Source organism: Blastomyces gilchristii (genome assembly GCF_000003855.2).
Source record: "Blastomyces gilchristii SLH14081 genomic scaffold supercont1.1, whole genome shotgun sequence".
NCBI classification, from domain to species: domain Eukaryota; kingdom Fungi; phylum Ascomycota; class Eurotiomycetes; order Onygenales; family Ajellomycetaceae; genus Blastomyces; species Blastomyces gilchristii.
This window is the reverse complement of record NW_003101682.1, coordinates 5717467-5733091: the sequence shown is the minus strand read 5'-3', so window position 1 is coordinate 5733091 and position 15625 is coordinate 5717467. Positions and strand designations below refer to the sequence as shown.

The window sequence follows — 15625 nt, the reverse complement described above, 5'->3', positions numbered from 1 at the left end:
GATCTATTCAAAAAATTATATTCTAGTCTTTTATAAAGAGAAAAATAAAAGAATCTTGTCTAGATAAGTGAAATGAAAGCTGACAGAAATAAAAGAAGAGTATACATTATTCAAGATTTGAAACAAAACTCAAGTAGAAATCTTGTTTAATTAAATATAAAAAGAAAATATTCTCATCTATAATATAGCTGAAACTAGAACATGACTATTTCAAATCTTATATACAAAGATTTGATGATAGATTTAACTTAATAGAATGCTCATTCTGCAATGTAAATGAGAATTCTGAGTATATTGTAATATACTATATATTATACAATAGTCTCAGAGTCAGATTGAAAGAGAAGTATGATTTAAATCAATTAAATATGAGATTCTTATTCTCAACTGAGACAGAAATTAAATACTTAATAGACTTTCTATCAGAAACTCAAGCAGCTACAAGAAAATGACTAAATTCAGAAATATCTGAATATGAAGAGAAGAAAATCAATCAGATATAGTCTGTTAAAACAGCTATATACTATCTTTTAATATTTTATTTTATTACAGTCTCTCTTTACTTTATCTTTTTCTTTCAATTCCTTTCTATCTATCTATTTAATATGTCTATCTTTAAGACTGTGTTCTCTTTTCCTTTGTCATGATATTGTCAAATGATTTCAAAGTATCAGAAGATGTTAAAACACTGTAATTTATAAACAGTTTTTGTATTCTGAGCTGAAATTTTCTGATTTTACATATCTGAAATTGATGAATGTATAATAGTTAACTTTACAGATATAGAAAAAACTCTGAGAACTAAAAGTTCTCAGGTAGATGTGATAGTCTCTGACTGTATACATCTATAATTTAAGAATATTAATAATAATAATTAATAAAATAATCAAGAGAATTTCGCTGAACTCTTTTAAAGTCTGTAAAACAGAGCTCTGAGAAGAATTTTAAAAGTATTCAAATTATCTTCTATTAAAGCAATGAAAATTGAAGCTTCAATTCTCTCTTCTACTATTAGATTTGAAAAGATCTGTATGAACTATACTCTGAGAGTTATAAAGATAAGCTTAAATTATATAATTAGAGAAAGTGTCTCTTCTTCATTTTCATTAATTAACTCTGAAAATGAACTGAATTGAAATAGATTTCTTAATTAAAATGAAAATAATTCTTTAAAGAAAATGTCTTCTCAACTATATAGACTATACTTACTGATTAAAAATCAATTTTCTTCTTTAAATATTGAAAAAGTTGATCATGAGAAGATATCTTTCTGAAGAGAAAAGCTTAAATCTCTTATAAACTTATAAATATATAAACTATCTAAGAAGAAAGAATATGAATAGTATTTGAAGAGAATTTCTACAATTAATATAGAAGACTCTATTCTGATTTATTCAGATAACTTCAAAAATAAGAATTTAAATAAATTAAATACAGACATTGCTTATACTGAAGATAATATTAATTTTATCTCAGATTTCTGAAATTTAAACTGTGAATCTGAAGTCTTTGATACTGAATAATTTATAATAGTGAAAGCTTTCAAACTCATTGAAATAAAATTTTATATAAGAGAAAATAGTTTAAAAGAGATATAAATATTCTCTGATAGTTAAGCTGCTTTAAAAAGACTTAGAAATAGTTAGATTTATAATAATTAAATAAATCTTAAACTGATCTTAAACTCTGTTTTAAAAATTTAAAAGAGAAGAATATTAAAGCTGATAATTTATCTACACTAAGTTTTTACTTATATAAATATTTATAATAATGAATTGACTGATTCAGCTGTAAAAAAGAATTCAGAATTAAACAGATCTATTCAAAAAATTATATTCTAATCTTTTATAAAGAGAAAAATAAAAGAATCTTATTTAAATAAGTAAAATAAAAACTGATAGAAATAAAAGAAAAGTATATATTATTCAAGATTTAAAATAAAACTTATATAAAAATCTTATTTAATTAAATATAAAAAGAAAATATTCTCATCTATAATACAGCTAAAACTAGAATATAATTATTTTAAATCTTATATATAAAGATTTGATGATAGATTTAATTTAATAGAATACTTATTCTGTAATATAAATAAGAATTCTGAGTATATTATAATACACTGTGTATTATATAATAGTCTCAGAGTTAGATTGAAAGAGAAGTATAATTTAAATTAATTAAATATAAGATTCTTATTCTCAACTGAGACAGAAATTAAATACTTAATAAACTTTCTATCAGAAACTCAAGCAGTTATAAGAAAATGACTAAATTCAGAAATATCTGAATATGAAGAGAAGAAAATCAATCAGATATAGTCTGTTAAAATAGCTATATACTATCTTTTAATAATTTATTTTATTACAGTCTCTCTTTACTTTATCTTTTTCTTTCAATTTCTTTTTATCTATCTATTTAATGTGTTTATCTTTAAGACTGTGTTCTCTTTTCTTTGATCATGATATTATCAAATAATTTCAAAGTATTAGAAGATGTTAAAATACTGTAATTTATAAACAGTTTTTGTATTCTGAGCTGGAATTTTCTGATTTTATATATCTGAAATTGGTGAATGTATAATAGTTAACTTTACATATATAGAAAAAACCCTGAGAACTGAAAGTTCTCAGGTAGATGTCATAGTCTCTGACTGCATACATCTATAATTGAAGAATAATAATAATAATAAGGACTCAGCAAGTTCCTACTCTGGGGTTTCCTTCCCATCCGTGCGCGCAGTGCATGTTGAGCTGTGATCCTTGAACTAAATAAGTTGATTTCCATGGGTGATCAATCAGCCGCCAGTCACTTACTGTTGAAGTAAAAACAGCACCACATTTTTTAGTGCATTGCTGACAGCGGTGAAGGCTTATTGATATTTGGGGGCTTTTCTTCAATTGAATCCCAAAGACCAATGAGTCTGCTCTGAACTGGCTTCGGCAGATTTTATGATACGGTATGATGACCATCCGACAGACCATTGCTCATCTTGGTATCCAGCCGCGGATGCAACATAAGCGGGAGCCGGCATGGATGTTTGGGATCTTGCGGCGCTAGATTCTATCAGTGGCATGGACATCAAATGATTAGTTACTCAACTCAAACCGAGCTGCGAAGGACAGGTTAGGAATCAGGTTGGAATAGTTTTCTGCCAAACAATTACGGCTGTGCCCGCCATTAACTAGTTACACCTTTCTCTCTAGAAACTCAAAGTCGAGCTGATACACCCTCGTTCTCGACCGGAGCAACTTTCTCCTGAGCTCGACCAGCAACTATTCAGCATAGCCCAGGAAATGGTGTTTAATTTAAAGATCGACCGGGCCTTGAAATAATCTGACGTTTAATTGGTTAGCACTACCCCAGGTCAACGCCCAGCGCATCGAAACCGCGAGACCGCATGTCAAGCTTGTTCTGTGGCATCCCAAGCTGGGTTGCTTTGCATATGTTTAGGCACAGACGGCAGGAGGTTGCCAACGGGGATCCCAGCATGATTGCGGATAAATTCCATATCTGTGCTGGCAACTACCGATCTCACAAGCGAATAAAGAGTCCGAGCCTAGGATTGATGGGTGAGACTAATGGCTTGTATTTTTCTTATTTTATTTTATCTGCCGTCATGCCCTTGATTGCTACAAATACTCTCAGCCCCCTTCTCCTACTATTTCAACAGAGGCACCCCCTCGTTCGTCCTCCTAGTTTCCCTCATCCCGTCGTGAGGATAATTTCGGCTCTTATTCCTTTCTTCCCTTTCCTTCAATTTAGTTGCTACAATGCTTCTGTCTTTACCTCTATTGTTTATATGGTTTAGCTACCTGCTCCCAGCAATCTCAGCTGGGCAGTGCCCGCCCAAATATGTTAACGTCCGGCATTTCGAGCTCGAGCTCACCTGGGGAGATGCTTCTCCGGACGGAACCGAACGAAAAGTGATTTTCACTAACAACCAATTCCCCGGGCCCCAACTAAACATCGCGGAAGGTGATGAGGTTAAGGTCCTCGTTAAAAACAAACTTCCATTTGAAACATCTATCCATTTCCACGGCATTTCTCAACACGGCACCCCGTGGTCGGACGGAGTGCCTGATGTTACCCAGAGGGCTATTCAGCCAGGGGAATCCTTCCTGTACCGCTGGACTGCAGTCGAATATGGCGCTTATTGGTATCACGGCCATGCACACGGCCAGATGTCTGATGGCCTGTTTGGAGCGATTGTGATTAGCCCAAAACCGGGCCGACCTGCACCGTTTCACAAGATTTCCAAATCGCCAAAGGAGATTGAGAAGATCAGGAAAGCCACGTTGAACCCAACGACCATGTTTTTGTCCGACTGGCACCATTTGACTTCGGAAGAATTTTTCCATGTGGCTACGGATTCTGGGATCGACAACTTCTGCACGGATAGCGTTTTGATCAATGGGAAGGGATCAGTTATATGCAAGTCCCAAGACGAGTTGAATAATTTGACAAGGCCAGATCAAAGAATGCTTCTGGGAGATGAGAATCTAACGGACAAAGGGTTTGTTTGTTTACCCCCTACCTGTTCCATAGATTGACAACGCTGACTATCATTACAGTTGTCTTCCTTACTATCTCCCGTCTGTTGTGGGTGACTTCCCCTTTGATCCCGAGAAAGTTCCGGAAGACCTCTACTACAACTGTCAGCCAAATGAAGGACAACGTGAAATTCTCACCGTCGACCCTGATGATGATTGGGTAAGTCTCAATTTTATAAGCTCGTCAACAATTGCTCGCTTCATGTTAAGCATCGATGAGCATAAAATGTGGATATATGCCATCGATGGGCATTACATCGAACCCACTCGTGTCGATGCCGCTCCCGTTCCCAACGGCAGTAGAGTTTCTGCCCTGATCAAGCTCAACAAGCCTCGTAGAGACTATACGATACGTGCTGCCAATGTCGAAAGCAACCAACTGTTCAGCGGATTTGCGACCCTTCGATATGCAGGGCAAAAGAAAGGCCCTCGTCCCAAACCCAGTAAGCCCTCCATTGGATACAATGGCGTCAACCTGACGGCAGACTTTGTGGCTCTCAACGAGGACAAGATCACTCCTTTTCCACCATCCAAACCCGCTTCCAAGGCTGATACAACTTTCAAATTCAACATCGGATTTGCCGGCGCGGCCTTTCGTTGGACCCTCAGCGGGAAAGCTCCACTAAACACTTCTCAAGGAATCGAGCCAATTCTTTTCGACCCCAACGGGCCACTGGGAAGTAATAGAAATGTGACTTTCCCAACCAAGAATGGTACATGGGTGGATCTAGTTCTCATCACGGGCGGAAATTTCAACCCTCCTCACCCGATACACAAGCACTCGCACAAAATGTATCTGATCGGTAAGGGGCAAGGACCTTTCGACTGGGAGACTGTTGAAGATGCCATCAAAGAGGTTCCTCAGTTCTTTAACCTGAAATCGCCGCCCTTGGTAGATGGGTTTACATCGCCTCCTGGCACAGCACAAGATCCCGGGTGGGTAGTTGCTCGATATCAAGTGACTAACCCGGGTCCTTTCCTGTTACACTGCCATATCCAGACACATTTGTCAGGTGGGATGGGAATTATTCTGCTGGATGGATATGATAAACTTCCCGAGGTGCCAGTCGAGTATTTGAAGGCGGAGTTTTAGTCAGAAAACGTAATAAGGCGAGGAAAAGCGGACTGACGCAGAGCTCTCCAACTCTGCATATATTACCTTCAATTCGTTTGTATATATATAATACTTATTGGCCATTTTTCTTTGTATCTTAATAGCACGCATAGTACTGTACATGTACATACATACAGCTCATTTGAGAATATATTTCGATTTTAGATATTCTTTTTCCCTTGATAGAAGCCAGGGAATTAAGGGGGAAACGAGGATGAGAATGTCCACCTAGACACGCGAAGAATACTTGTCCGGAACACAGATATTTTAACTCGTCGGTCATCCTCCGTAAATACCACCTCAATCTTTTGCCCCTCACGTACTCCGTACGTCCATTGTTATTGAGCAGCCAGCAGTGAGACCCGTTTGAAAATGGTATTGTCGCGGGGAAGCTGATCTTCCCTCTCCCAACAAGGGGATTTATATCACGGGGATAGCGAACCCTAATCTGCACATATTTGTCGCAGCTTGCTCCTAACATCTTAAGAGTGATAACTCCACCAAACCTCTACAAGACTACACCCTCAACTACAGCTACGATTACTGGATGAGCTTCCACTTACATTGATACTCTTAAGAACTATAATTGGTTTGGCGGTGAAGCGTACGCTCACGTCTACCACACAAGCTCAACTACTGTGGTGAAAACAGTTCACCACTTGACCGATGCCCTGAAGAAGAGAGGGAAGGGTATCTTTACTTAAGGATATCAATTTCTATGAACGTCTAAATTGGCGTCAGGACCTGGATTATTTTCTCATGCTTCGGAACATCTTTTACTATATATTGCGCGAATAATGCCGCCATTTGGCGCTTTCATGATCGTCAGGGGCGAAGAAAATAATCGTTTCAGGGGACGTCTTATCCGTGTGAAAGATTATGAGGATCCCGTCCCCACCGCTCTATGGATACAAAATTCACATCTACGCTTGAATATGCGAAGAAAATGAGCTTTTGTCACAGTGATCTAAACACAACAAATTGGCTTCTTCATGCGAACTCCAACTTGAAGCTGTTTCGATTTCAGTCGTACCAACCAGTACTCTGTGGGACGTGCGAGAAGCTGCTGGGCCCTCAAAAGGCACTTGCAGACTCTGCTCTACCAGAACTGAGCAGTTCGCCATCATATCATGTCAATTCTCTACCTCATGTTATACGGTCGCAAAACTTACAAAGACATTAACCTGGACGGGCCTGAATTGGAACCCGATTTAAGGAGATGACTTTCCCGGATATTAACCGCCACGAAAATCTTTGGTAGTCTCATTATTTGGTTGTTGGTATAATGCTTATCGTATTACGGTTCTGATAACTAGTATATGAGTTCAAGCACAAAACAAAATACATTGGCATCGATCACGGAATATGAGATTATCGACCGCCCAAAGGAAATGAAGAGAGAGAGCTGTGAAGCACTGACCCGAAAAGGAACCTCTCTATGCATCTAAGAGACTATTCATATGGGCTCTTGGTCTCTCTACCGGAACGGCTTTGGTTTTGGTTCTGGTTCCCCAGCCTTGATAGATAATCAGATCGAAACGTGCAAACGTCACCGGCCAACGAAGATACTCTGCGTTCTGCACCGAAGGATCAGATAACATCTTCCCGGGTCGCTTGCGCAGATCTTTCGACTTCCGATAGCTGTACGGCCCCTCTCAATACGGTGGGCGGCTATCGGATAGCGACCCGCGGGAAGACCAGTGTTAAGATAAAAGCTTTCGAGTTCTACGGCATTTCGCATTTCGAAGACCCAAATTCATTTGAGTGGAAAGCTGAATAGGGATCCAGGTCAACTATCATTCACCGGCATGAGAGGATGTAGTGCCCCCTGAGAAGTCCTGACTGCAAAGAAAGTAGTCCGTCCTATCATGGATTTTCAAGTGTCAACTGCTGCGGGCTGATGCTAGGATTCTAGAGAGGTTGATAAGGTAAGGTACATAGGAATAGCTTGATACATCCGCCGGATCATCTCTCTTCCCTTTAGCTTAGTCCTGATAAAAAATCACCTGGGATAATGTTTCCTATCCGCAGGATTTATCCGCGCTTCCTTTTCCCCACGGTTCGACCATGGTTAATAACTCTTTAACCACCTCAACCATCATCACATTTTTGATATTTCCATGAGAATATATCACATGCTCGAAGGTGGCAGGCAACACGAAATGTGCGAGAGGTAGGTGTTTTTCAGAAGATAACGAGGTTCAATAAAAGCATCATATTATGACTTATATGTGGAAAAAAGGAGGCACTTCTGACTGGCCGGGCACACCCGCTGTTTTTCTCAGCAGTAGACGAACCTAGGTAGATATGAGTGGGAATTATAAAACTCGCCAAGTAACATTTGCTAGAGAACAATTCAACTGGCTGAGAACTGAGTTTGATATCTGATTTTGATATACAAAAGGTAAAAAACAGAAGATAACTAGGGAGAGAAGAGTACTCTATGACTCTTGTACTCTGGAATCTAGTAGCCGTATTCAGGATGCATTGAGAACTGAAGTATCTAACTATATTCCGCATGCATGGAACATGAGAGATCGTCGCTCTCCGGTCTGTCCTGATCAAGTTTTATTTTATGATCAATTGTTAGCCGTAGCTGACCGGGGGCTTGGGCCAAGACCTGATACCAGCACGCCACACGTCGTTTTAACTTCTGAGTTAGTAAGTTCGCACCAAGCTTCCACCAAGGGGGCGGAGAATTAGTTTTCGAAAGAAGCACACGAGTTCGGGTCGGGATTTACGTGACGAATGTCCATCCTCGTTTTCATTGTTATTCGTGACCCTTGTTCCCTGTCCGATCCCCCCCAACCCGGTCTATGCTCTACTGCGTAATGTTCCGTTGGGTTTGCTTATGTACTTGATAAGAAGAAAAAAAAAAAAAAAAAAAAAAAAAAAAAAACAAGAATGAATCCTATGGAACTGAGCGGCAGCCAATCGCTGAGAGAATGCAACGCACCACGGCCAATCCATGGATTTTGCCTCCGGCTGAGACGGTGAACGGGATGGGCAGGGGTAAAAAACCAGCTAGCTAACTTTTTCGACTGAATCCATCAGGCTGGGAGCTGGAAGCTAGAGCAGGATTCAGCTCCATGCAGTGCATCCTCTCACCTGCAGGAAGATAATGCCAAACACATCCGAAAAGTAGTTGTAGAATACTTCGATCACCACGCACAAGAAGAATTGTTAGTCCAAGCGGCTAATGCAGGACTGATGCATATGCACTTGGCAAATGGTCGATAGATTATTAAGGAAGAGAAAAAAATAAGCACGCAAAAACTAATGGTGATCACTGTTAGTTAGTCTTGACTGAAAATTCGAGAGGGATGCATATGCGGGAGACTTGTTTGGGATCCCGATTCGTGCTTTTCCGGAGACCAAAGCGTCCAACATTCCAATCCTTCAACGAAACCTGTCGTCAGGTTGATTCCATGCAGGCTATTTTAGCCTTGTCATTTGTCTGTGGAAGTTTGTGGCCCCTCTGTTCTTACGCAGTACGCCGGTGTTGGCGTTTCCCTGTCCCCTCGCCCCATCCTTGGGGCAGGCAGCCTGCCGCTGGTGCGATAGGATGCAAGGTATGGGGCTTGAAATCACGCTATTGGAAATTGAGGGGATGGAGCAGGGAAGCTCAATTGGCCAAGTGCCATGCCAAGCTGACTGGCTCTCCACTGGAGGACTCTCTTAGCTCAAGGCAAGCATTTCTATTTCCCTCCAAAGGCTCCACAGTAGGGGAAGCATCGAAGCACGGTGAGACATGGGAGGGGAGGTTTTCAAGGAGGACCCGGCATGGTGGAATTGGAGGCGCGTCCCTGGATCTCCCGTCTTTGGTTCAGCTGTGAGGTAGAAGTAGTAGTACTCCACTCCGTAGTATGATTATTATTATTATTATCCTAGGGTCTGATCATTATAATCAATCATGTTTATGCACATGCACCAGTTTGTAGATGCTCTCCCCGAATACTCCGTAACAAGAATGCTCATGGCATGATGGTGTCTCACTGGTTCTATCGAGGGCAGATGGAGGTGATTGGTGAGGCTCTGGCCTGTCTTTGCCTGCGTCGATCGATCTGGATCGCCCGCCAAGCCGTTGAACGCTCTGCTTCCCCGCGAAAAGCTGAGGAAGGTTGGGCTGGTGGAATAGTAACGCTCTTGATTCAGTAGTGGTAAGTAGTAGTAGTAGTAGTAGTAGTAGTAGTAGTAGTAGTAGTAGTAGTAGCACGGAGTACAGAGTAGTTCAACGACTGACAGTCAGTCCAGTCTGTGACAGATAACAACAGTGCGAAGTTACCTGGGCCCTTTGTTGCTGTCAAAGGGAAAAGTCCTGGTCGCACGCAACCTTGATGGGACACTTTTGTCAGTCAGTCTGCTCAGCGGTCCGGTCCACTATTTTCTTTCTAGCTTGTATGCTGAGGGCCCCATCAGAATGGACTTTCTTTTTACTTTCCTTTTTCTTTCCTTTTTCTTTCTCTTTTCTTGGAACTCATGCAGATGTTGGCAAAGAGCTCTCTATTAATAGTTGACGCACATTGCCCATCCAATCGACATTCACCCAGTGTCCCGGATTCCAGCTACCAACCCAACCACCATGCTCAGCCCGTTAACACACCGTGGATTCCCTGGCTTAAGAGGGAGAAAAAAAAAAAAAAAAAAAAAAAAAAAAAAAAGTAAAAGTAAACATGGCGAACTAGTCAGACACAATCAGTTAAGTAGTAACTTTACTGCGTAGTCCGCCGTCCGTAGTTACGGACTACTGAGTGGAGAGCCATGCATGCTGATCAGCGAGTGGCTGGCACTGCACTTCCCCTTCTCCTTAGCTAGCGTCGGTTTGCCGGGTTTGCTGGGTTTGCTGGGTTTGCTGGGTTTGCTAGGCCCTGTCAAAAAACATCATCATCTCGTCGGTCTTCTTGTCAAGCAGAATTAATTAACCGCTCATCTACAAGTTCCGACGGAGAAAAATAAGGGCATGCCCATGGATGGAGACTCAGGCAGGGCCAACTCATATTCCTATTTATAATCCTGGGATCCTGGGCCGTTAACACAGCTCTATTATAGTGCAAAATTCCAGGATGAAGGCAGAAACATCTCCGATTCCCAAGCTTCGACTGCGCTCACACCACCTCCCTTTATGTTAAGTCTTGGTAGGTTTTCATTTCTGGGCTTAACCTCGAGCTGCTCTTCTCTTCCAATTCTTTCTTTTAGATATAGCTCTCTTGGTCCCTCTTCTCGTCGAATCGACTATGGAATGTGATTGGTAAAGCCGTTGCATGATCAGTCCGGGGATTCTCTGAGCAAACCCTCGGTTTCTCCTCCTCATATCTTCGGCATTCAGTTGCTGATAACCCCTATATTTCCATCTTCATTTGATTCCTGTCTACTCCGTACACCTACACTCCATTATTATTATCTTGCGGCTCCATTGCACTAATTTCTCGGTGGGTTTGTTCAACCCTCTTGGGGTTCTCACCACCTGTTCCTCCCACCTGTGCTGAGCCCAGTGCTCGTATCATTTCACAACCCAAGCCCGCCATCCACATGGATATCAACCGAGCATAGCCATTCTGCCCACCCAGTTGCCCGCTCGTTTTTCTTGCCACAAAATAATTATACATTTACTTTTTCCTGCGTCATTTCTTTCATCTTGGATCGCATCACGATAAACTATTCGTCATGGAAGGAAACGATCCCCCGTCACCCAAACAGGCAGAAGCCCCCTTCATGAGTCCAGCCCTACCCCCAGGGCTAACTCCAAAAAACGTCCCTCAACCAAAGGCCAAAGGTCCAAGGAGACGAACCAAAACAGGCTGCCTGAGTACGTTCAGTTTGGGACGATGTCCTTAAGGGAATATACAAGCTCACTGATTCGCTCTAGCATGCAGAAAACGTCGAATAAAATGCGGAGAGGAAAAGCCCACCTGCAACAATTGCAGAAAATCGAAAAGGGACTGCGAGGGATATGCCCAGCGTGTGATCTTCAGAAACCCCGTTGGGCCTATGTCCCACTTGGGGCACGGCCCAATCCCCCCAAATTACCTTCAGCCGAGACCTGGTGCAGATCCCCTACCATTCATACGCCGTCCTCTCAGCTCCACGACGCTACAAGAGGACGCTTCTGGAGCACGCCAGTCTTTCATACCGCTGGCACCACGGCCGACTCAGTATCCTGAGGACGTCGTGAATAGTGAATCCCAATATGTGTCTAGCCTGGAGCACCAACCTGGGCATGTACATGTACATCCTGACCCGCAGAGCGGCCCAGTTCCACAGGACTATTACACTCAGCCGTATAATTTTGAAAGCGCAGAGCAGACTATCTCAGCTCATTCTCAGGTACAGCCAGTTATCTTGAAGTCCGAGTTTGGCGCAGCTTCGCCCAAGCAGTTCCTTCATGACGACTCCCTCCAAGATCAGAACAGCCAGCCTACTATCAGTCCGAAGCAGACAACGCATTATCATCCTCATGTACCCTCCGGGAAACGCGAAATCGGGCCACTTGTGAGTTGTTTTCTGTGGATGCCAATCTAAGAACAAGTGTCTAATATCCTGTAGTACGATCAGTCAAATAGAATTCCTCCCCTACAACAACCATACCGTATGACATCTCTCCTGATTCTTTCATTATTCTCTTTATGTTTCTCTAACAGCACAGGCACAGACAAACCTCAATACGAAACGTATGAAGTCGAGGCACAGCCATCCACTAATGGTTATGCGCCAAGCTACTCATATCGTGATGGTGGTCAACCGGCAAACTACTATTACGAAGAAGAAATTGACGATTATTACGATGTTGAAACCGATGAAGAAATGGAAATTCAAACCACTAATAACTATACTGAGTCGTACGAGCCACAATCAGCCACCGCACAGCAGCTAATATACTCGTTCCGCTCAATGACTGCTTTCTTAGGCGACGAAACTTCGCTGATGTCATATACCCCTTCCCCTCTTGCATCCCCTCTCATGGATCCTGAGGTAACAAGAGTATTCTGTCATTTTATCACTGCTGTTGCACCGGTGCTGTCTATCTTTGAGCGGCACCCGGTGAACCCGACAGTAATTTTATCCGCGTCAGCAGTCCCACCCTCCCAGCAAAGCTTATGGACTTACACCGTGCCTACGCTTGCACTTAGAAATCAAGGCTTGTTACACGCGATTTTAGCACTTAGTAGCTATCACATTGCGAAAATACAAGGGTTGTCCCTCATGGCATCGTTTCGTCATTATCACTACGCCATTCGTCGTGTTTCCAAGGCCGTCAAACTCCCCGGTCGCCGTAAACAAACAGCAACCCTTGCCGCAACGCTGCTTCTTGGCTTTTATGAAGTCATGAGTGCTGAACACTCGAAATGGAATAGCCATGTGGCTGGAGCTTCGCAACTCATCCAAGAGAGTGATTTTGGAAGGATGACAAGGGATATCCGATCGATGAGAGCAAGGGCCAAGCAGGAGCACATGCGGCTTACACAATCAATGCCGTGGCTGGGAATGGGTGCCTCACATTTTGGCAGCCGCTTCGAAAATGACTTGTTCGCGGATAAAGAAGCTGACATTAATGACGACTTTATTAGCACCATAATGGGTCGACCCATGAGTTACAATAATTTCGGGGATGCGGAAAGGATAAACCCTGCTACTGCGTCTGAACGGAATCTAACAGAGGGCGATATAGAAGAGTATCGAATTCGAAGCGACCTGTATTGGCTTTACTATAAACAGGATGTGTATCAGAGCATGGTCAGTGGGAATCAGCTGCTGTATGTTTGACCCAGCCATATTTTGTGCCCCAAAAGCAAGTATATTCACAAACGTTTTTTTTACTTCCTAGGCTATCATATAATCGATGGGGGGCATGTCCACCCAGAGCAGGGATTGGGAAGCTCGATGCTGTTTATGGATCCAACGATCACCTTATATTGTTACTTGCGCGAACTATGGACTTCGTCGCAAGGGATCGCGCAAGAAAAATACAGGTGATAAAGCAAAATGGCGGGCGATGGCGGCCTCCACCAGGATTCTTCCCGCCTAGTATGGGTCGTGGGGGACCTCCCGGTTCACAACAGGGACAGGGCGTCGGGGCATCTGCTCCACCCGGACCTCCGCAAGGTCCGCCAGGCGACACAGCATCATCGACTAATAATAGGGATAACAGCCCTCCCATGTACGGAATGGTCCCAAATACAGGACCTGTGCGCCTCCCTTCCGGCTTCTCTGAAACGGCCCGTCGATCTCCATCCCCGAAATCAGATAACGAGAGCGATGACCTGGAAACGCGAACGGAAAAAGCGGAAGCGGAGTGGAAGGAAATCGTGGCGGCCTACGATGCCTTTGAAAAAGAACTGGGACCGGGCTTCGCGCCGCTACCAGCGGACAGCGCCCCGCCAATCGCCACGCCGTTCGGCCCTGCCCTTCAATACCGCACGCACACCATCGCCTGCATCTGGGCCATATTTTACACGGGCCGCATAATCCTCGAAAGAGGGCAGCCGGGCATGCCACCGGAGGCCATGGTGGCCGCCGCTATCTGCGCATTCCGCACAGGCCAGTTCGCAAACAGCATTGGTCGCATCGTTGCTGGGATCTACTACCCGCAACAATTTGACGGCGAAACAGCAAACCTCATACCATCACTCTCCGCCGTACTCATAGAGCTTATGATCCCGCTCTTCTACGCCGGCGTGCAGTATACCGACCCGGCACAGCGTGGGTGGACGGTTGCCAAGCTACGCAACATCGCGCGATTGACAGGCGGCGGCTCGGCAACTGCCGTCGCCAGCGGTTGCGAAACAGCATGGACGAAAGCGTTTGAGGCTGGCAGGGGCCCGCCGTACCAGCGGACGATGAGTCCCATGGCTCATGTGGATCAGGGACAGGGGACGGTATCGCTTTTACCGAGCGACGAGAGGAAGTTTGTCACGGTTAATCGGTCCGCGTCATTGACATGGGCTATGGGATTGTTAAGTTTGCAAGGGGATTATACAAGGTCTGATGAGAGGGAGGATGGTGGCGGTGGGCAGTGAGAGCTTGGGACAGAAGGGAACGGCAGTGTCTGTGGGGGCCGGGGGGGTACGGAGTCGGGGGTTGGGGGTTCGGTTACCCATCATATCGTGACATACGCGTATTTAATAATGCTCGTTATTGATCGGGATGTTGGCAATCGTGTGGTTGGGATGTATGTGATCTTCATCCCTACAAATAGCGGGATTTTGTCCGTCGAGTCACTCTGCTCCGTCAGCTTCGGCGATATTTATTATTACTGCACGAGCCGGACATAAAAGTACGTACGGATTAGAAACCTTCCGTAATACAGCTCTGGCAGAAAATACACAATATAAACAACGCTTTATCACTCTGCATTTATTTCCAAGGGCCAAGAATTTAAGCTCTCCCACCCTTGTGACATGGTAACTAAAATGCTCCCCGCTGCCGCGCAAATCATTCTTCCGACACACATACATGCCTTCCCTGTGCGCTGGCAACGTCAACATCCAGCTCTGCGCAGCATGCCGCTGCGCCTCGCGATCTGCTTTCCCCTCCGAGCGCTCCACAAATCTTAATAAGTGGCTATGATCTTACCTGGCAACAAGCCTAAGCTTGTTATTGTCGATCCCCCCCAGACGGCATGCCTCATGCTGCTTAGGCTAGCTTGAGCTCTAATGGCGGAGCAACATCTGAGGTTGTTGGCAATAGTTGGTTTATATTAAGAATCTAGCTGCAATGTGACGACCTCTAGATCATGCGGTGACCACAGCAAATGCCTCAGGGGGTTCAACTATCTTCTTGATCACCATAGCAGTTATACAATATTAGATAATTACATATAAAAATAGATGTATAATGAAGCTCTTCTTAACTTGACGTGCAGTCGACCTCCTGCTCTTGGTATTATTATTGTTATTTTCTCCATCTCTTTTGTTCACACTTCTTCCTGCGTCGATTTGGTAACCAGAAAAGACACCAGGAGTTC

General features: G+C 43.5%; 2 protein-coding genes across 5 annotated transcripts; both read left to right on the top strand.

Annotated features, from left to right (window-relative positions):
* The first annotated feature begins 2688 nt into the window (after positions 1-2688).
* BDBG_00614 (conidial pigment biosynthesis oxidase Arb2/brown2) lies at positions 2689-5990 on the top strand. Of its 3 annotated transcripts, none has more exons than XM_031719962.1 (3): positions 2689-3134; positions 3204-4513; positions 4572-5990. In XM_031719962.1, the coding sequence occupies exons 2-3, from the start codon at positions 3771-3773 to the stop codon at positions 5641-5643; spliced, it is 1815 nt and encodes a 604-aa protein (XP_031575911.1). In that variant the 5' UTR covers positions 2689-3134; positions 3204-3770; the 3' UTR covers positions 5644-5990. The 3 variants fall into 3 exon arrangements, with proteins under 3 accessions (XP_031575911.1, XP_031575912.1, XP_002629368.1); XM_031719963.1 differs by having other exon boundaries at positions 2689-3122; positions 4572-5953; XM_002629322.2 differs by having other exon boundaries at positions 2689-4513; positions 4572-5916.
* Positions 5991-9855: 3865 nt separating this feature from the next.
* Positions 9856-15522, top strand: BDBG_00612. 2 transcript variants are annotated; one of them, XM_031719961.1, is made up of 6 exons: positions 10292-11470; positions 11531-12153; positions 12208-12250; positions 12314-12500; positions 12569-13415; positions 13487-15522. In XM_031719961.1, exons 2-6 carry the CDS (start codon positions 12047-12049, stop codon positions 14676-14678), a joined length of 2376 nt encoding a protein of 791 aa, XP_031575910.1. In that variant the 5' UTR covers positions 10292-11470; positions 11531-12046; the 3' UTR covers positions 14679-15522. The 2 variants fall into 2 exon arrangements, with proteins under 2 accessions (XP_002629366.1, XP_031575910.1); XM_002629320.2 differs by having other exon boundaries at positions 9856-11470; positions 12314-13415.
* The last annotated feature ends 103 nt before the right edge of the window (positions 15523-15625 follow it).

Coding starts and splice junctions, on each gene's coding strand:
- BDBG_00614 (XM_031719962.1), top strand. CDS start 3,771: ATGCTTCTGTCTTTACCTCTATTGTTTATATGGTTTAGCTACCTGCTC. Junction 4,514..4,571: donor GAGAATCTAACGGACAAAGG/GTTTGTTTGTTT, acceptor CTATCATTACAG/TTGTCTTCCTTACTATCTCC.
- BDBG_00612 (XM_002629320.2), top strand. CDS start 11,329: ATGGAAGGAAACGATCCCCCGTCACCCAAACAGGCAGAAGCCCCCTTC. Junction 12,154..12,207: donor AACGCGAAATCGGGCCACTT/GTGAGTTGTTTT, acceptor AATATCCTGTAG/TACGATCAGTCAAATAGAAT. Junction 13,416..13,486: donor GTCAGTGGGAATCAGCTGCT/GTATGTTTGACC, acceptor TTTACTTCCTAG/GCTATCATATAATCGATGGG.